The sequence below is a fragment of the Notothenia coriiceps genome, unplaced genomic scaffold (assembly GCF_000735185.1).
Source record: "Notothenia coriiceps isolate Sejong01 unplaced genomic scaffold, NC01 NC01_scaffold00024667, whole genome shotgun sequence".
Classification (NCBI taxonomy): Eukaryota; Metazoa; Chordata; class Actinopteri; order Perciformes; family Nototheniidae; genus Notothenia; species Notothenia coriiceps.
The window spans coordinates 9,185,109-9,207,192 of NW_011357368.1; the positions used below are offsets into that span (position 1 = coordinate 9,185,109).

General features: G+C 39.8%; 1 protein-coding gene and 1 long non-coding RNA gene across 2 annotated transcripts; both read right to left on the reverse strand.

Moving 5' to 3' along the window:
• Positions 1–382: 382 nt before the first annotated feature.
• fmr1 (fragile X messenger ribonucleoprotein 1) lies at positions 383–16,248 on the reverse strand. The gene is given in 15 exon segments (XM_010782689.1): positions 383–3,114; positions 4,071–4,150; positions 4,407–4,601; positions 4,797–5,037; positions 5,419–5,702; positions 5,705–5,797; positions 5,946–6,024; positions 8,015–8,185; positions 8,821–8,937; positions 9,044–9,137; positions 10,760–10,908; positions 11,011–11,082; positions 12,648–12,741; positions 12,835–12,887; positions 15,834–16,248. Coding segments are annotated over 15 exon segments (1,980 nt in total). The 5' UTR covers positions 15,885–16,248; the 3' UTR covers positions 383–2,907.
• A 3,001-nt stretch (positions 16,249–19,249) lies between these two features.
• LOC104955361 (uncharacterized) lies at positions 19,250–21,571 on the reverse strand. The gene is made up of 2 exons (XR_799455.1): positions 21,489–21,571; positions 19,250–21,388 (listed from the first exon to the last, which is right to left on the reverse strand). It is a non-coding gene; the product is annotated as an uncharacterized lncRNA (long non-coding RNA).
• Positions 21,572–22,084: the final 513 nt, after the last annotated feature.

The following is a 22,084-nucleotide window of genomic DNA, read 5'->3' on the forward strand; positions in this document are numbered from 1 at the left end:
AGGTGATTGTTAGAAAGGGTCAAATGTACATAAATAGAGGAGTATAAATCCAAGGCACTAAGATTAAGAAGGAAAACTGACAGGCGGCAGCTTCAGGACTGTGGGGAAGACGTTGCTCTAAATCCAGGTATGTAAACTTGTTTTGTGGATGAAAAATCTTGCTTCACTACTCCTGGCTTCATTAGCCTTTACTTTCTTAAGTAAGTAAACGCAAATCATGTATAAGAAAATGTATCCACTCTAATTCGAAATGTGTTCTGCATGTTGTTTTAAGGTTTCAATCAAGTCTCTCTTCTCTGCCCTTATATTTACAAAGATGCCAAGCGAAGATAACAAAATGTGAAAGGATTAATACAAAAAGTAAGGGGCGGGCCAGAAAGAATAAAACTTACACCAAATTTTTATTTTGTCAAGGAATAACTCAATGAACCGTTGTTTCTTCTACAGTAATACTTCAAACAGGTTTTTTTCTAACTGCAAAACAAGAAGGTTAGATACAAAGGTTTCATAAATTAAAGAAAAGCCTGTGTGATCAGGTGACAGGAGCTCTACATGTCACAGTCCTGCAACCTGATCAGGTTTGTCTGAAAGCAAGAGTTTAAAGTAAGTTTGTGGAACGACATTAAGTTTAGCATTAGCCCTCCCTGTGAAGTGTCTCACTCATCAGTCTTGTATGAGATTATGAGTATTTAACCAACATTGAAGGAGTCTTTTTTTAGTCCTTCAATTTTTCTCCAAAACCTTTAACCTGATTGGCTTCCTACTTGGCCAGCGTATTTCTGACTAGCCAAGGACGTGCCGTGTGAAGTGTGAGTTTATTTTATTGATGACGCCAAAACGCTTCCATCTCAGTTTGTCAGCAGGGTTACAAAAAAAACTACAGGCCAGATTTACATGACATTTAAGGGTTGTAAGAGATGTACATGTGTCAAGAAGTAACCCATGAGATTAAGAGTGGATCCAAATCAAGGAAGCGGATATTAACATGTTCCACTTTTGTAAACATGGCGAGAAAGTGTGTATCTTCGCCTTTTTATGTGGGGTCAGAATAACTGAAAGCTAAGTGTTGAGAAGTTGTTTGGATTAACTGTTCTCGAGAAAGACGCAGTACCGGAGGCGAAGCAACGCCTCGCTCCAAATGAGAAGCATTCAAAAAGCTGGAGTCAAGAGCTGCTGGGAACAACTGGGAACAGTCGAGACATGAATGCATCAGGACTGTTGGATTCGTTGTACCACAAAGCATTATTCATGACCATGCTTAAGGCATTAGTCATGAGTCACTGTTTCTTAACGATTGGGATTGTACAGGTTTGACCTGTTTATGTATGCTGAATTTAGAATCCTTTCATCAGTGTTGAGATTTGCAGAAGCTACTCTGTGTAGTTATTTGTCACAGAACATCCATCAGTCCGGGACTCCGTGGTATATTTTTGTTTTTCTCTGGCGCCTTTAGAGCAGCATCATCTCAACAGCTCATTGAATCTCAAAAATATTCATCTGTTTATATTTTCCAAAATGATTAATATTACATATTTGGATGGTTGATCAAGGTTCCTAGTTACACTGTGAGCTTTCTGGTGTCACTTACAGAGCTTGTTTTGGGAAATAAACACGTGTTGGTCTTCATGCAGACTACTTAAAAATGTTATTTGGTATAGTACATTTCTGACAATTGCTTATGTCTTTTTTGCGGATTCCCAGTCACTGTTGGCCCAGTCACATTTCCTTGTCCCATATTATTTTTGAAATATAACAGCAGTGCATGACATTGTGTACCCTGTTTAAGACTCTAAGGAGTTAGTATGTTCGCTTCTGTGAAAGCTTTTTTTACAGTGAAGTTGCATCAAAGTGCCTCAGATTTACGTTTCCCCCATTGGTTTGCTTACTATTCATGCTTGGTCCAAGAAACTGAAGGAATTTTACATCATCTTGGCAACAGGAAAAAAACAGATGACTGTCAGACAATGAGATAAGCATGTGTTGCCCATGCATACCTGCTCACATTTCATCCTTACATATGGACACTCTGAACTCCTTTCTACTGCTGATCCCAGACAGATTTAACCTGCTCAAGTGCAGGGTTCAAATGACTATCCACATTTTTTTTAAATAATTCAATTTGCCATCTACAAACATGTCCCCGCCTGAAAGCTCAGTTTCCCAAATATAGAAGTGAAAAATATTTTGTATTTTGAAATGTATCGGTTGAATTCGAAAGTATATTTTTTGAAATTTAGAGAAACAAAAAAATGATTTCTCAACCTGTGGGAAAGAGGTCAAGCCACCCCTTTGAAACTGTGCTGCCAGATCACCCCGACGATAAAAAGTGTGAAGTCAAAATATGTTTTCAAATTGTAGGAACCCATATTTCTGCTGCTGTCTAATTCTGTTTCTTGTTTCACCAATTGCTTCCTTAATTCATTTTCTGGTGTGAGAAAGTCCAAACAGGGCAGTGGGTAAAAAAGTATTCATTCATCACCCAATAAATTCAGTTGATTTAAAAAACAAAACAAGCAAAGGGTGCACGTTTGGGGTTAATGCCCCCGTGAGAGATGAGCTTCTCTTCTTTTCCTTTTGTCCAAAAAGTACTGTTTCTTTTACTTGTCAGTCCAGAGAAGATCAGTTCGGGAACAAACCGGAGCAAAACGTTTAAAGACCTCAGAGCGGACCAGCAGATACTCTGCACTACGGTAAACTCTGACTCCATGCTGATGAGATATGTGTATTCATGACAAAGACAGAGAAAGAAAAAGCGAGAGAGATTCTACAATGGTTTATAACGAGTTGCCTGTGTGTGTGTGTGTGTGTGTGTGTGTGTGTGTGTGTGTGTGTGTGTGTGTGTGTGTGTGTGTGTGTGTGTGTGTGTGTGTGTGTGTGTCTAAGTGCTAAGGTCCTCCAGTGGTGCATCTACGACACTCCGTTCACCAGCGGCGGAGCGTCCTGTTTGTCCTTCTTCAGCCCTCGGTCTCTGATGGGTCTCGGGTGGTGATGTCGAGGCGGGCCCTCGCCCCCGGCCATGTTGCCAACCAGGGAGGAGGAAGGCCCTCCTCCTCCTCCTCCTCGCCCCCCTGAGGAGTGCTGCACGCTGCGCTCGTTGTTACCATCCACGCGGATCTGTAGGAGAAAGGAAGTAAGTACAGTCTTACTCTACACTTCACATCTACAAGGGCAGAAATATGATCACTAATGAACTGGGACATCGGAATTGGGTTAGACCACATCACCCGTTTTAATCTCTCTTCGATGGCTACTTGTCTGTCTTAGAATTGATTTTACTGATTCATTTTAAAGCTCTTATCTTTTAAATCACTTCTTAAAGTTCATTTCTGTATTAAAGCTTTTAACCTATAATGCCACTACTTGACTTTTTCTATTTTCGTTGTTGTTGCTAATGTCGAGAAGTTGTGTATTTTACGTGCTGGGGTGGGGATTGTTGACCTCATGATCTGTTGTCGCCTGAACGGCTTGTCCATGTAAAGCACTTTGTTTGGAAAAGTGCTGTATAAATAAAGTTATTATTATTATTAAGAGCCCTAAAGTAGAAATGATGAAGGCTTTTATTTTTTTGACTGCTGCTTTTATTGAATGCTCCAGGGATTATATGTTTCTAGATCGATCCGGAATTGCCTTGGATCCTTCAACAAAATACCGGCAATTTTTTTATGATTTGAAAATCTGACCTATGGCAAACAAATGTTTCTGATACATACACTTTCTTAAACGTAAATGCAATTGCCAGAAGTATGCCGCTTCCTGTGTGCTAACGGTAACTAGATGTCCTCCTGCTAATTAAAAAATGGATTTGTGGTCACATAGCAACACCAGGGATCGGTGACTTCAGAGCATTAGGCGCTTTCACACCGCAGTACTTTTCCCACAAAGGTTCATGAGAACTTAGTTCATCAGAACTATTTAGTTCCGGCTCTTTTTGGTGTGAACGCGACATTTTGGAACTATATCGGAACTAAAGTGGGAAAAGTACTCCGGTGTGAACGCGGCTAATAACACTTGCAATCGCATCATTTTATCGAATATGGACCGGCCGATTGGCGAATGTGTGTGTGTGTTACCTGTAGAGTCTCTTCCTGCGCTCTGGTCTTGGGGTCTCTGATGTGACGAGGCCTGGGCTCGCTCCACTGCATGTCGTCACCTAAACCAGAGCAGACAGCTCCTGAGTCTCATCTCAGAGGTGACAGTAAACAGCTTGCTGGCAGGTAGCAGCTTGCATTTGGGTTGGATCTATTTGTGTCATGATGATTTGTGTCAGGGGAAATGTTTGCTTATTGTTGATCTCCTTGAAAAGCAAACATTCAAAATGAGAAATCATTGGCAAAGGGAGTCTAAAGGGTTCTCATTATCCAACTCATTTTCATTCTTAAGGACATCATTTATGAATGAGTGCATACCTTTATACCCTGCTCTTCCTCTCCCCCCTCGTCCCCGCAGCCCTCCTCCGCCTGGTCTCCTCCTCCCATCTGTCCGTCTGGGCAGGGTCCCGCCTCCTGTCATCAGCTCTTCGGTGGGAGCCAGCGACCAATCACTGAGCTCGTCTTTGTGGTCCGACTCCGTCTCAGACGCGTTGGATGCCTCTGAGTTGGTGCCTGAGGGGACGGAGTACATCAGTCAGACCTAATCTAAACTACCGTGGAAAATCACATTCCGAATAATTGTTTTGTTTCAAAATAAAGTCACCTCCTGGGGAAGACCTCTGACATGTGGTAACTATAGCTTTAGCTGGGTGATCTCATGTACTTTCCAATGAAGACAATTATAATTGAATTCACTCTATGTAGTACCTGAGGCGAAGGCCGCTCCTCCTCCTCCTCTCCGCCCTCTGCCACCTCTTCCTCCCCCTCCTCCGTAGGGCTTCCCTCCTCCTGCTCCTGCTGCTCCTCTCCCCATCCCCATGCCGTTATCGAACACATAGGTTTTGTCTTTGAGGTTCCGGGGCCCCGTCCCTCCTCCACCCCCTCCACCTCCGATCTGTCTCAGCTGCTCGTCGATCTGAAGACGCTCCAGACGAAGCTGATCCACTTCCTTTGGACAATAGTTTAACAAAAAATGTATTTAGTCTGTTTACACCGGATTAATAGCCTGCAGTTGTACCGGGGGCACTAGTTTACTTCTATATTAATAAGCAGATAAGTGGCTTTTGGGAAATAAATGGTTCCAAAGTCAGAAGGCTATTGTTATTTAAATGTGAATATACATATATAATCATCATTTCATATCTATTGCTGCAATGCCTATATTTAATTTCACTATGCATACTGAACATCCTTGAAATAAAAAGATGTCTGACAGAAAGAGGGAAATTCTAATTCATTTATAGCTGTAGCTACAGGTTGTGAACCGGCTTCTTCAAACATACAAATAATTCAGTCACATAATATCTTAAGTTAAAGCACAAATAGTGACCTTAAGGTAGTTAAGGTGATAATCCAGTAGAACTGTAGCGTTGGAGATGCTCTCCTTGGTCCCCACAAATACAAATGGCACCATTCCCTGAAAGAGAGGTTCAGGAAGAAACATTTTATTTTTCAATTTGATCTATTCTCAAATTACGCATGCTATCAGTTGTAAAGATAAATGAATCACAACCATAGTAGGTAGGATTGTTAACATTGAAGAGGTGTTGGTGTGTTCTCACTGACCTCGTCTATAGCTGCCGCTGCTGCTGCTGCGGCCGCTGCTGCTAGGGGCTTCTTGTCGTTATCTGGCTCAATACGAACTCGAACCACCCCAGACTTATCCACCACCTCCTGGATCAGCTTGCCGTTTTTGCCAATCACCTTCCCTGTAAAAGAAAACAACAACATCATCATCATCATCATCATCATCATCATCATCAGGGACAGTGGTAGGACTGTTCAAAAGTTCTTCTTAAATTAAATCCAGTTACCACATTAGTGATCTCATTGTCTCAGTTCAGGGATTTTTCTCACCTACTAAGTTCCGGGGAACTTTGATGACATCTTCAGAGAACTCCAGGAAACACCTCGCCAGACGGACAGCCTCTTGGTCCTAAAGTAAATAACAAGCATACAATTGAGAAATCCTAATATCCATAAATATTAACGTTTTGGTCTGGTGGCCATTTGAGCTGGCTTTTAGTGTTAAACTTGTGTTTTATGTTACATGATTGTCATTATGGATATTGTCAAAGCTTTAAAGGTCCCATCATAGACTTTTCTGGTTATTGCCCGTCCCCTCGTGTGTTATGTAGCTTGTTCTGCATGTAAACTGTATGCAGAGTCGCAAACCCTCAAAGTACACCCTGTAGGGCAGAGGTGCCCAGTACGTCGACTATAAACTATATTCCTTTTATTTTTAACAACTTTTTTGTTACTGTCATATAGTATTTTATACCTGTTTTTCATTTAGTCTCTAATGTTTCATTAATAACTATAATGATGATATCAAGTTGTGCCTTAACCTCACTGAGCTGAGGTTATTTGAGCCTCCCAGGAGAGAGCTCTCTTCCACCTGGTTGTAGAAAAGCTCTTTAAATTCGTTAGCATAGCTAGCTAACCAGATGCTAATAACAACAGATCGCCACTGTGCTTACAACTAAAGACACAGCCATGCAAACACTGCGGCATGGCTCCTTATGGGTACTGCAATATTTGAAGAGCTGGAGCGGCGTTCCGGTGCTCTCCGTCAGCACTCAAGTCTACACTCCTTTCAGACGAGACATAACCACGTGCTCGTGTTGTGTTCAAGGAAGCTGTCCTTGGCAAGGAAAAACAGGCACTCGCTTGTTTAATTATTTTGGGGTCTAGATTTCTTCTTCTTTTTTGAGGTGAGAAGTTGTCCGTCAGTCGGACTGACGGTCGGACTGACTTTTTGTCTATATCATGCAATCGAAGGTTAAACTTAACCTCGTTCCATTGCGGAGATATTCCCGCGAGAGTGTGGAAAACCTAAATTTATTTATTTATTTCAAATGTGAAATGTTAGCAATATACTCACGGACCACTAGGGGGCACTCATGGACCACCAGTGGTCCGTGGACCACACTTTGAGAAGCACTGCTCTAGACCAAATGGACCAATCCGTGGAGCTACACACCCACACCCACACACACTTAGCTCAGGCTGTGAGTGTGTGTGTGCTCAGGATGAGTTCCGCGTTGTCTCGCAGACCCCACGCAGCAACCAGGAAACCACACCAGTAATCCAGCTCACACTGTCCGCTCCTCACAGCAGCGAGCCGCGCAACGTTCCGCCAACACGACACCCAGACCCCATGCAGCATTCTCATCTGTTTGTCATTACTGGTGTCATTTTCTGGTTGCTAACAAACGCCATTGTAACACATAAACACTGATGTTCCGCTGTAACGGTGGTGGACTCATCAGAACATAGTGGGCGAGCTGACCAATCGGAGCACAGTGGGCTCACAGGGAGGGGGGGGGCAGGAGCTCCAACAAGCCGTTTAGGAAAGAGAGTGAATACACATACTATACAGAGATGCTGTATGAGAAACCAATGTTGAGTTTGGACAATTGCACAATATAAATCTATTGTAGAAGACCTCAACAATGGAATTATGATCAGAAGAAATAGCCATGTCATGGGACCTTTAAATAAGAAAAATAATATCAATACATTTTTTAAAGAACAGTACATTTATATTCAAATCAACAACAATTTGTAATTTTTTAGAGTAAAAAGAAAAACCCATTAAAAGCATTAATGTGATTCAATTAAAAAAACCTTGAATAAGCTATTTTATAAATATAGTTAAACACAATTTTTACAGGTCTTCATTCATTGAGACTATTAATTAGTTGAAGTCTCGTTTTGAGCAGGATAGACGCTCAAAGGGTACAAATGGGCAAGGGTCCGTGGATTTTAGGTTTATGGTGTTTTGACAGATATTTCTTGTGTTTATTACTTAGATTTCAAAACGGATATACAATTTAGCATTATTTAGCGTCCCTACACTCTTTACTAAGAAGGTCATTTCCATCAGTTTGTCAGTGTATTTATGTTGAATACAGGCACCCTACCTCTCCGTATATGTGGAAGGTGCACGTCTCCTCGTCCAGATCTATGTTAGTGACCCCGGGGACTTTGCGCGCCTGCTGAATGTTGGCCCCGTGAGTCCCGATGGCCAGACCCATGAGATCATCGCGAACCACAAACTGTTCGTGGAACCGTGACGCCAGCTGTCTGGAACTCTGAAGGAAACATAACCGGAGGGTCAAAGAAAAACATGAACAAAAAGAAAATAACTGAGTAAGGTTGTAAGGATATAAGATGTTCAAATCAAAGTACAATCACTTTCTCAGAACATTTTAAAAGGAGTGTTAACTGAATTAGAAACCTGGTTTAATAAAATGCATGGAACTATATTATGTTATACAATTATAACATGTTAGTTTAATGTATGCATCATTTTAGCTGAGTGCGCAACAGTGGAGCCAGACTTCTCCTGTGTGGCTTTAACTCAAACTTTCCCTCACTTCCAAAGTAAGCAAATGTACACATTATGACCGGTTATATCCCTATAGCTGAGTAAGTAGCTATGAAATGATCAAATATACACATTCATACAAGGACAAAGATTTGAAGTTCCATCAATCCGTGAGCCTTATTATTTTTATGTGGGTGTGGGGGTGTGTGTGTGTGTGTGTGTGTGTGTCTGATTGCGTGTCCGGGAAGTCAAATCCAGTGCCTTTTGTTTATCCCCGCTAAGTGTCTAAATCCAGGGGAGCAGGCTCGGGCAGGCTCTTAAGACGGAGACTCTCTCTCTCTCTCGGTGTGTGTGTGTGTGTGTGTGTGTGTGTGTGTGTGTGTGTGTGTGTAGCTCTACCTCCAGCTGTCGGTTGGCCTCTTCGTTCCTCAGCATGAGTGACAGTTTGGTGCGGAGGCTCCTGAAGTGCATGTCACTCATCATGTTGGCCCGCCTTGTTGTGACCTCATTCACCGACTGCAAGAACAACCAGAGGATTTCATGTCTAAATCATGTTGGAAGTCACAGAGAGGGACAGACTGTATCAATGTTGTGTTCTTCAAAAATATAATGTTTGACGAACCAAAATGACCAGCTGCTTTTTCTCCGAGTCGTAGGTGACATCGAACGCTCCGACTGCCTTTATAAAGTCTTTGTGGGCCGACTCCTTGGAGCACCTGTCAACACAGAGAAGAACAAATGATTCATATCATGTCAACTCAAAATATACAAATGTAGCCCAACCATAGCTATTAACTACGAATCAGAAACAGGTTTATTACCAGGTAGATTAACACATATGAGGAATTTGGTGTAAAAATTAGGGCCGGGACTTTAACGCGTTAATTAAGATTAATTAATTACACAAAAATTAATGCATTTTAATCGCACTTATTTTTGCACCGCGGAACGTTTCTCACTGGATGAGTTTCAGGGGTACCGATTATACTGGAGCACCAACTAACGTTCATTACTTCAGACAACAACAAACCATAGGGAACAATAGTCAAACATGAACGAAGAAGCTGATGAGACCGCTTTGGTTGGCCCCGTGGATGGGACATTTTGTTTTAAAAAACGGACGGATGGAAGCATCGATAAGAGCACGGTTGTTTGCAAATTATGCAAAAAGGAATTTGCATATCACCGCAGCACATCAAGCCTCAAGTATCACCTCAATGCAAAACCTATAGCAGCTAGCGTGCCCGACTCGGAGTACAAGGACCCACACCCAATTCGCGTTGATCAAACAGTGGCCTATGCAACAGAAAGATTTTATTTTTCATCAGGATATTGGAAGAATAGGAGGGATTGAGGTCAATCACTGGCACTTTTTTTATTTTATTTTAAATGGTACACTTTATGTTGAACTATTTATTACGTTGTTGGTGCAACTGGCACTTTATGTTGAACTGTTTATTGTTTTGGCCAAGGTTATTGAGAGAGTTGGACTGAAATTGATTAGATTTTTTAAATCAACTGTTGGTAAATCAACAAAGTCTGTTATGGCCTCTGAAGCAACAGAGAGATGTTTTCTAATAGTCAGGGTTTCCAATGTTATGAATGTACTTGAAAGTATTGTGTTTACTAAAAAAACAAAGTGTTATAGTTTACAGAAGGTCTACCTACCTATAGGCTACCTGAATCTCTGAAATGTACTATATTCCTAAATATGCTATTGCTACACTTTATGGCAAAAATTGCACTTTTCTGTTGGTCTTGGTTAAGTACCACCTTGAAAAAAATAAACAATGTTTTGTTGCTTAAGCTTATGTATTCAGTCATTATTCAATGGTATACTAAAATCCATGTGAAAAAAATTGCTTCTCACTGTACTCAGGTCAAATATTTATATGTGATTAAAAATGCGATTAATTTCGATTAATTAATTACAAAGCCTCTAATTAATTAGATTAATTTTTTTAATCGAGTCCCGGCCCGAGTAAAAATACAATATAGATAGAAAACTATTTGAAGAAAACTAAATATAGCAGTATTTACATTGAATATGATTGAAATCGTAGAAATTGAATTGGAATAAATCATGCACAGGCATACAATATAAGAGTTTGAAGCTTATGTTTACAGGTTTTCCACAACAAAACCTACGGTAATGTTAAGCCACAGCACAAGGTTCTTTTTTATATTACCATATTTTATTCAATATGCTCCTTAGATATATATATTTTTTTTATTATTTTCTCCTTATAGCATTAGAAGCACCTTGAGATGACGTTGTTTTTAAAGTGTGCTGTATAAATGAAATGTACAATTATTACTATTTATTATATGAACTTACATCTGCCGTAGATCCTCAGGAACATCCAGTCTGATCTTGATGAAGGTGGATTTGGTGGCTGGTTTATTCGGGTTGACTGGCCGTAACCGCTCCAGCGTCACAATCTCATTTAGTGTCGCGTCGCATGCAGCGTACTCTATTACGTAAAACTAGAGATATATGGAGACAAGGATTATGTCAAATCTATATTTGAACATTTTGAAAAGCAGAATGGGAAAAAAATCAACCGTCTTAGAAAGACTGAGCCTTACCTCTCCTTTGACCATGCGAACCTTGGCCAGCCACCATCCACATGGCTCCTTGTCGTTAGCCCTGGAATACACCTGGAAACACACACAGTACATTTCACAAGCTTTCCCACTTATTTGCCAACCAAAGATGATCAAAATGAAAGGCATGATCTGGCACAATGGTAGCAAATACACAAATCAAAAGATCAAATGAAGCTAGCTCATTTCTTATTCAACATTCAACTGTATTCAGATTTAGATATCAGTTTTCAATTTGAATACTCAACCCTGAGATTATGTATATTTAAATTATTATTACAAAAACAGCAATAAATTGTGTTTCTTTCAATCTTTGCAAAACATACTAAATATAAAAATCAAGAAAGTGGCACAACAACAAAGTTGATTTGTCGGCGCCATCTTGAGTAGCGTCCCAGTGGCCTTATTTGTGCCGGAGGACAGAGGAGCCATAATCGAGGAACTACCAGACCATCCTCCGGTGAAATCCTGATACACTCGCCCCGCCCCCTTACTGTGTATCGCTCACTGATTGGACGATGCAGCGCATGCACTGATCTGGATGCTGTCAGACGTTCAGCTGTGCGGTGTCATCACAAACGGACGTCGCTTCACGTGACGCTCCGGAGGAAACGACGTCCCATTGCTCTTAAAACTCATTTCCCTGCTTCTCATGGTTTCCTTGCGTCTCTCCATGCTTCCCTGGTGGGAGGGACTAGTCGCAGGGAAACGACGCAAGTGAGGGACGCAAGGAATCCATTTAACCGAAGTGAAACACACCCATGCTGACAGGTTATAAAAATATTAGGGCTGTCAGTGGATTAAAATATTTAAATCGCATGATTGTCCATAGTTAATCGCAAATTAATCTCGTATTTTTTATCTGTTCTAAAATGTACCTTTATAGGGATGTTTTTCAAGTGTTTAATACTCTTATCAACATATGAGTGGACAAATATGCTTTATGCAACTGTTTGTTTATTATCATTTGATCAATGACAAATATTCTCATGAATATTAAACATAACAACCTCTGAACATTACAAATATCCACCTCAATTCAACCTGGAACCTGGCTCATACAATACAGTGTGTGTGTGTGTGTGTGTGTGTGTGTGTGTGTGGAGAGACAAACACTGTGATGGATCGTTGGAGCTATGTGCAACTCAAGGCATATGCTCGAACGGGAGCTGCCTGGACGCTGCAATCATGTTGCGCGCACTATCCGTGCTGACTTTTCGTACAGTGTCCCAGTGTCTGGCTGCCTCTGTTTTCATTGAAACAGCTCCTTATATCCATTAGCATCTCTCTCTCTCTCTCTCTCTCTCTCTCTCTCTCACTCTCTCTCTCTCTCTCTCTCACTCTCACTCTCTCTCTCTCTCACTCTCTCTCTCTCTCTCTCTCTCTCTCTCTCTCTCTCTCTCTCTCTCTCTCTCTCTCTCTCTCTCTCTCTCTCTCTCTCTCTCTCTCTCTCTCTCACTCTCTCTCTCACTCTCTCTCACTCTCTCTCTCACTCTCTCTCTCACTCTCTCTCTCACTCGCTCTCTCACTCTCTCTCTCACTCTCACTCACTCTCCCATGAGCCTTAACAGTCTGTTTGGCCTACAGAGCAACATTTCAGAGTATTTAATCAGTCTCACCTCGACCTCATCGCTCTCATTGATATCCTTGCAGAGCCCTGTTGGAGGAGGGAAACGAACATCCTGGAACGGGATCTGGCGCTCTGGCTGCCAACTGGGACAGACATGTACATCAAATCAGCATTCATTGGCAAAGATTTCCCTTTTTACAGAATATTATTTTATGTTGTGTAAGCGCATTACTCACTTGTTTTCAAATGCCACCGTGACCGCTCCTTCGTGAACATCCTTCACAAAGGCCTGCAAGAATCAAAAAAGATTAGAGATTACAAATTAGAATACACAGGGTATGCATACATGGACAATACAGCTTTATCCTGGCATCAAGCATGTAAAAGCATTACACTTCTGCCCCCAATGCCTGACCCAAACCCAAAGCTTTTAGCGAGGAACAGCCCAAAAGATTGTCTTTTGGCTTGTTTCAGGTTTGGCTCTGTCCCTCTCTGGTTGTACACTCATTCTGTTTCCATGTGTGTCAAGTGTTACAAGTAGGACATGCAATGCCTAGAAGGTAAAGAGAGGAACGGAGAGCCTAGTCTGTGGGTTGCTTAGCCTGCCACGCTAACAGTCAGCGATGGATGAAATGAAGCTTAACATTCCAAAAAGAGAGCTTCACAAAAACAGAAATGGTTGAGAGAAAGCGTTTCTGTTGCAGTTTCATGAAATGACTTCCTGTACCTGTGGCCAGGCCTGTATACAACTACTCCATGATTATGACTACTTGAATCGTCTTGCTCAAAAAAAAAAGTTCTCATACATACATACTTAAATTACCATGTTTTTTTTTTAATATTGTGCTTCGGAGATATCTACATTCAACACCAAACTAAATATAAAAAAACTTGAGGATAAATATGAGACAGAGAGCATACATAGTATTGTTTCACTAGTTTCTAATGAGAAGAGAGCATATGTACCAGGCATCTATTTTCATAGCGCATTGATGATTTTGCGCGGCCACTCAAAATGCTTCAAGTTCAATATATTCTAATTTTTTAACTGTAAATAATGCAAACCAACCAGCACTTTTTTTGCAATATGGATAGTAAGTATTTGCTTACCACAACTACCACAATTACTTGCCTTTTTTATGGACAAGTCGGCTTACATTCTGACCAAAGCGACCTACAATCAAGTGAAATCAATAATTTGGGTACAACCCAGAAATTGCATGATATGCTTATCTACTTCAAGTGCTGGATTTACAGACATTAAGAGAAAGAAAGGCGTTTTCATTTTATTATTCTTTTTGTTATGGGCCAAGGTGCAGTCCAAGGTGATGCATTTGAAGTCTGCTATTTGTAATGTGCAGTTTTTCCGAACACGATGAGGACAGGAAGCAGGTGTCCAAGCTTGTTATCTAACTATAATGCAATGAACTGTATTACACTTATTTCAAGAGAGCCGCTGGCATTTCAATGAAAAGACTCAGAGACTGACTAGTATTCAATGCACCTTTGCATCACAGCCCACAGCAATGTTTCTCTGCAGAAACTCAAACACTGTAGAATGAAGTACAAACTAAATAGCAGTTCAGACTGATTACCTGGCTAGCTCTACAGCAGCAAAGGTGGAGCAGTTGGCAAAGTGCCATTCATGTGAAGTGAGGATTGAAGACAGTACATTCTGTGGATGCTGTTAAACTAATCATTAGAACATTGGTTTTGCATTTCAGAGCTGTCATTTGAGCACCTGCCAAATAATAAAACAATATTCAAACTGCATGCCATAAATTAGAGATTGTACCACACCCAACTAACAGAGCAAAGTCCATTCACGGCAGACATTTAACTTGTCTTAAAGCCAGTGGACTCACAAATAGACATCTTTTTGAGAAAGGACTTTTTTATTTGTAATAATAATAATAATAAATTATATTTCTTTAGCGCTTTTCTTGAACCCAAAGACGCTTATGTCCCTGTATTTGTTTTAAGGTGCAGATTTTCTTTTACATTTCAAACTATTCAGCTGGCATTGAATGCAGCACCCACAATGAACATTGCTACAGTACCATGTTTGCAGGCCGACTCAACACTGAGTCATTACACTTAAAAAAATGCTTTGGATTGTTGTATTGCACGTTCATTCTAGTCATATTCATTACATAAGGCTGGCAGCAACAAAGCATCTACTGTCTCAATACATGAGACCAATCACAATTCTCTGCAACCAAACAGGTAGAGCTACAGTTTGAGTTTTCCTTTATTATGCATATGTTGGAATGCTGTTAAAACGGAACGGGTAAGAGATGGTGCCATTTTATTTATATTTACCAACTCTGGTCTTTTACCAATGCTACATTTTTTTCAAAGGCTATGGTTATTGTTTTTTTAATTCATTTTCAGGTTTTCAAATCAGATTTTAGTTTCCTTCCTTATGTCTTTTTGCTGTCCTATTTTCTCCTCCATCCCCAGTTCAACCATTCATAAAGCAGACAATCCCCCCCATAAAATACAAAATGTTGATCTCATAGAAAATCTGACTTTTATCCGATACTGTTCATCAAATCATCCCCTGTATATCTGCTCAGGGATCTATGAGTAGAACCCTCAGCACAGCCTTGCAAAAATACCAGCTCTGATCAGATTCTTCCATAGTTTGTTTTATAACGTAACCAATTACCAACTTGATCAAACGTTACTTGTTGACTCTTGCCTTCAGAATAACATCACAACTCTTACCAGCCGCTTTATAAATGTAATGTATTATTATTATTATTATTATTATACAGAAAAAACTACTTTCCCATAAAGGGAGCATAGGGGGAAGGCAAAACAACCCCCATGTTTGCTGTTACCCTGAGTTAATTGAGCTCGCTGTTAGTATTAAAAACAGAAATCTTTTGGCACCTGTGTCTCTGCAAACAACCAGCTACCCATCACTTGACATATAACTCAAGATTGCCTCAACATTACTAATACTGTATCAATTACACTGGTTTAGCAACATTATCATCAACAGCAATAACACACATATTCAACTAGCAGCATTGATGTTCTGGCAGCATCTTCACGTTAGCTTTGTTTACAGGTTTCAGCCTCCGCCGGACAGAAGCACTGAGGCCCGGGGATACAAGCAGGTACCTCTCCGCTAACGTTAGTCCGGCAACAATGCTGCATGTTAGCGAGCGTCAGGTTTATACATGGTGTGTTAATGACATGATAAAGCAAAAAGTCACAAACTTACCTTATAAAAGGCCCCACTTGTTCCCCTCACTTCCACGACTAGTTCCTCCATGACGCAAGTTACTACAGCTCGCTAGCTAGCTAACTACCGTTACCGATGTTAGTAGCTAGCTAGCTAGCTGGCTAGCCTGACGCTAGCCAAGGCAGAGTTTGCTATCGGTGGCTTTGCTAGCTAACCAAATAGCCTGCAAAGATGCAAAAAAGAGGCCACGATAACTGTATGTGACCGTCGTGGTGTTTCTCGTTTTACACAGTCTACGAATCTTCCGTTTGGTTCGTGCAAGTTTGCAATTCCGGATGTGTGGTAGATCAAAGGCGAATTGTGTAGCAGGCAGTGTTAGCTTGTACTAGCTAGTTATGTTAATGTTATGTGATTAGTGGTGGAGCAGCTACTGCTTCTCCCCATGTGACGTCTCCGCTTCTTCCTCTACGGAAATCTGAGAATGGCTACACTCTTTTTAGCCTATGCTGCTCTCCACAGGTAACAAATAATACATTTTAAATAAAGAGTTTTCAGGGCACATAGAGACTCTTTGTATAGGTTACAATTGTCTCAGTAATAGAAATATATATTTTATATTTCCGGAAAATTAATCTGAAGATGAAATGGCAGTTATCTTTATACTGTATTGCACCTCAACTCAAATCAAAACGAGTTAAAAATTAAAGCTACAGTAGTATACTTGATTCTGAGGAAACATATTTATTTTACGGAAGCCCTGAAGGGCAAGAGAGAAAACATTGTAATCCATTTTCTGAGTCTGGTGTACATTGTAATTTCTCCTTTGTTTATGAGCAGGAGGGAAAAAATGTAATGCCAGGATATTTCATTTGAGTAATTGAGTTCGAACAGCAGACTAGCTCTGATTAAAATGCATTTCTAACCAAAAGAAAGACATGACAGTAATGTTACATAACCTACTTACAAACAACATAAAGTTCCTTTTGCTTGGAGTGCTCACATAAATAAAGACTCCCCTGGAATAAACCACGAGTGCGTTAAATCCCATTTAAAACCTGATTTAGGCGTACACTTCAGCCTCTTGTGGCCGACTAGAGTATTTCAACAAAAAACCTGACTTTTCCCCCTATGCCTTTGTCATGATATTTGGCTGCTCAACCTAATTATCTATCACTTTGGAAAAACAAATAGCAAAAACTCACAGTATTTTACAACCCAGGACATACATGTTATGTTCATAAGATTGTGAGTGTTATGTTTTACACCTGATTCATGTTTGACTTATGATTTACTTAACCTAACTGAGTTTACTTACCGGGACAGTCACTTTTCAAATGTTCCATTTGGACTTTTCATAATCTTTTCATATTAACTCTACCACATTACCAAAGCCAAGAACATGTCCCCCACCACAAAAGGCCTTTTTTAAATATCTAAACATTAATAAATTTATAATATGTTGCACAAACCAACACAATTTGAATTGATAGCATTTCTAAAGGACATGCTTGAAGACATCTGTAGATGCAGTTTGTCTCAGAAATGTTTTCTTGGTACCAAGTACAAAAAGGAAGATCTCAAGTACATGAAAGGATTTCATTTTCTTCTCAAAATTCGGCAGCACTCATCTGCTACAACTATTAATGGACACACAATCTGCTTGAGAAATGTATGTACCAGCCAAAAGGAACACAGGCGAGCCATGTTTTGAGAGAGAGTGGGAAAGGTAGTGATGGGCTGATGAAGAAAGTGTCATATATGGAAGCAGAGAATAAGAAAATATTATGGGTCTGAAATGTAGAAGCACTGACAGTGAGATATGAGACAGGCATTTAAAGATATCTAGGGATAGACTATAAGCGCTTTGAGCACCAGGAAAAGCGCTTTATAAATGTAATGTATTATTATTATTATTATTATTATAAGATACAGAGAATGAAAGGGCAGTAGAAAACATACAAATTAAATGTGAAATAAGATATAGCACACAGAGAAAAACGATGAGAACGGAAAAACAGACATGAAATCTGAAGTTCCTGTGTGGGAGGGAAACAGGCTCTTAACAATAAATACCTTAGTCACGACTCATGGCCAAAACAGACATGTTACTGAAAACCTCATCATGTTAATGCTTAGGGGGCAAATCATTTCAAAAGTGGACATAAGTTCCAGAGAAAAAGTGTAGAATGATCGTACTGTTTTCCAAGGAATATGAATCTGAGTCAAATGTGGCTTCTTCAGCAGTTTTATCAGAAGTGCCTTCGGGAGAATGCAATAACGACAATGTTACTAAAGGTCAATAGAGTGGTGCAAGAATGAGACTTAAAACCGGGGCTTAAGTTAGCATGTTGACCCTTTTAGTTTGCTGGTCTTGATGGATTTTTAAATGGTATATTATTGGTTGTATCTTCTTGTCTCATTCTAGTATTCAGCTTTAATGTACAGTAGGAATATAGTATGTATTTTCTTGTTATGATTCATTTTTGATTAATTCAGCATCACAATTACACATTAACAAACATTTTGTTTAGTTTTTTGCAGTTTTTAACCTAAAGTGAAACCATGGAACTCTTTCTGTGAAGGGTAAGTTGAATTATTCAGATGTTTTGTCCCACAACAGTTTTGGCATTGTTGCTTAGAAAATCCTTAAACATTTGATTGATTATCAAATATTTGTGGATTATTTTATAGTGATCGAATAATCTAATCTATAGGACCCTGGACAACTAATAACGACATTGTTACCTGTTTTAACAAGGAACTATTGCTCATACTGATATGTATAGGCCACATACGAAATATCAAAATATGAAGGCATCACTTTAAAAACTAAAATCAGTTGGAAAAAAATATAAATCAACTCCAAAAAACACTAGCAAAATACAACAAATAAAGCATATTTACAGGAAAATCTGAAGGCAAGCAAACAAAAGTGCATCTGTATTCTCAACATTGAGAGAGGTTATGTGAAATGTATAACTATAGTCAGTAATAAATGCTAATAACAAGGCTAACTTAAAAATACCTTAATTGTTCTTCTTGAATAATTTGAAACCAGATCAAATTTGATTTAATTTAGATCTGGACAGGAAATGTAGGCACATTCTTCTCTTTTTCATCTTTTTCTTCTAATCAGGCTTGTACAAACGGCTCAAATGTATAACAGGGACTAACTTAGCCGGGTTATGCTAACTCAATGGTAAACAGAGCCACAGATATTTATAACAGATTAACATTTGTAGGGTGTACCCACCTCTCACTTACGAATGTGCCATGACAGCCTGGTCATACCACCCATACAACAAAACTGCATTGTCAATTGCAATTCCAGTCAAATGTGTTTTTAATTAAAAAAACTAACAAGGACTTTCACCAAGGTAAGGAATATTTGTGTTTTTCCCTAGCTTTGGTGAACACATGGCTCGGCATGTACATACAATGAGAATAAATAGAACTTTGGTTTGTTCCAGTTATGTCAATTTATTCATCTTTAATGGCAATCAAACATGTTTGAAACTGCAAAATGTCAGACAAAAAAAACAATCGACAACCTGATACAGCTGGGGCACAAGAGTGGCTCCCCCAATAGAGCCATGTACTAAATTTGAGTCTTTAATAGCTGCCCAGGATTAAATCTGACCAACGGCTCTTTGATTAGTCAATGTCGTCCCTCCTCTCTCCCCCTTTCCTGTTTATCTGTTTTATAAAAAGGCAAAAAGAAAAACCTGATACAGCTCAGACAATACCAAGAAGGATTTTACCTCGATGTGCAGTGTTTAAATAACTCAATCGGATGTAATAATTAGATCATCAGCTTGGAGGGAAACCCTGTCGGAAATGCTCACTGATCTGAATTGTTAACATATGGCATCCACATATATCAATAGGATTGCAAAAGTAGGCTACAGTGTTAAAGTAGGGTTAGATATGACAAGTGTGTTGCTTTACTAAACAGTACTGTACAATAAATAATAAATATGGCTTTCTGCAGTGTTTCATGTGGCCTGTATCATCCATGACTCGGATACTCCAGGACTTAATCCCTTATACAGACAACAGGCTTAAAGGTTCACTCGTACCGTACATCCAGGTTCAGGAACTGTAGCAGTATAAGTCAATCCACTATGTATACAGGGATCTATCATGTTCCCTGTCCTCTCTGAGACTGGAGGCAGTGATATTGATGTGGTCCATCAAAAACGGACAGAAAGGCCTTTAGTCAAACAGACGTCGTTCATTAAAGAATATGGAATTGCTGACTGGCTATCTTGATGTTACACACGGCAAAGACTGAGTGTATTTTGCACACAAAGTAAAAGCTTGATAAGCCACAGTGCCAGAGGGTTAGCATAGAGCGGGAATATGTTTACATCAGGATTAGAAGAAAAAAAGAGCCTGGCCTTGAGGGCCATTCTTTGTAGTAGAGTGCATTTCTCCTGCATACGGGTAAAAGGATCTTACAGCCTATAAATCAATATGTGACAAGCTGCCTGACAACCTCTAGCTGATCTGGAAACCTTGTTGTCAAGATCTTCCGGTACTTTGGGCTCACTTGGACTTTTCTCACCCCATATTTTTTCCACATTAACTTTGTGTTTTCCCATTTTTGCCATGTATTTGTGTTCTCACAGTGATTTTAAGTCAACTTTGAATGATTTACCTAGATACACTAACATTCTGAGAGGAAAAACCATCTCATTTATGTTCGGAAATTGTTGATATTTCTACATAAGAGTGGTTAAAATACGTGAATCCTCTATGCTACTTTTGCCTGACTGAGTTCTTAATCTGACAGAGGCAGCTTTTTAAGGCAGTAAAAAACAGCGGGGACATTCTGCTTTCAGCTACGATGTGGATAAATATCAATATGAGTAAGGCAAAAATAAGACTGTGTTGGTAATGGCGGTCATAAACACCAAACCAGGGCTGGTTTAGGAAACAACAGCCTTATATCAACACCGTTTGTTGTAGATCCCCTAATGACTCATCCCTTGTGATGTGTTTGCCTGTGCACTCTGCTAGCTGAAAGCACATTTACTCAGTTTCTGTCTTTGTTTGAATAAATGGAAGAATATCTACACTATGCTGTAGTCTAAAAGGCAACATCGTCTTCTGAATTGTTAATCAATCCTCACCATCCTCATCCTTAATATACATGAGCGTTGCCACTTCCCACCTGTCCGCCTCTTCCTTGAAACACATTTCTCTTAGAGTCAACCCTCCATTCAATACCAGAAAAGTTGCACTTAATTTGAAAGACTCTTGTTTTAGCCTCACTCTCCCCATCATCCCTCTCCTCCTCTCCCTTCACATGTACAGTTACTCTTTCTATCCTCCCCTTCCATTATGCCTCCCACTCCTCTTTTTCCTCAACAAGGACAATTACTCTTTGTTTCAGTCTGTTGTGTGAGTCGGACTCTCCCATCCTCTCTCTCCACGTCTCTGTAGAGCAGGGATTTCTGAGCCTTGAGCCTGCAGGCCAGCGCCATGAAGATAGAGTCGACGTTCTGACTCTCCTTCGGGTCCTTGGCCGACGTCTCGAACAGCAACATGTTGTGGGAGTCGGCGAACTTCAACGCTGTGTTGGAGGGCACCTGAGAAAGCACAAATGTTTGATTGAAAACCCTAATTCAAACTACAAAGATAAAATAAAGTTGTCTTATATAAACGTTGTCTTTTCTTAAGTACACCCACCTGTATTTGGTCCACAAGGTCACACTTGTTACCCACCAGGACTCGAGGAACGGATGCTGAGACCCGATGGCCATTGCACTCCTGAAACATAACATAATATTGCCTTATAAACGTTATAATCTTTAGCCATGTTTATGTGATATTCGATCGTAAATATGACCAGCAAAGTGAAACATTTTATCACTGGTCTCTTAGCTGTAATAACGAGATATTTATGACTACAAAAAGTTGGCAATAACGTGTCAAAATGGCTTTATACTGTAGCCACTATTCCAAACAGCTCAGTATAAAAAAAACACTAAAGAGATACTCTGAGGGAATTGAAGGTCCTATTGTTTAATAGATACGCAGTGTAATGTCTAAGGATTTTATTGTGAAAGGTAAGAAAGGAAGGAGTGGATCTGGTATGCCTTTGTCAAGGTTGAAAGGATCTCAGTATGGTGTCTGTTCCACACAAAGTGATTGGTTTATTTTTAGGTGAGAAATATCCCAAAACATTAACCTTGATCTGACAGCATATTATATATATATATATATATATATATATATATACACTGAACAAAAAATATAAACGCAACACTTTTGTTTTTGTACTT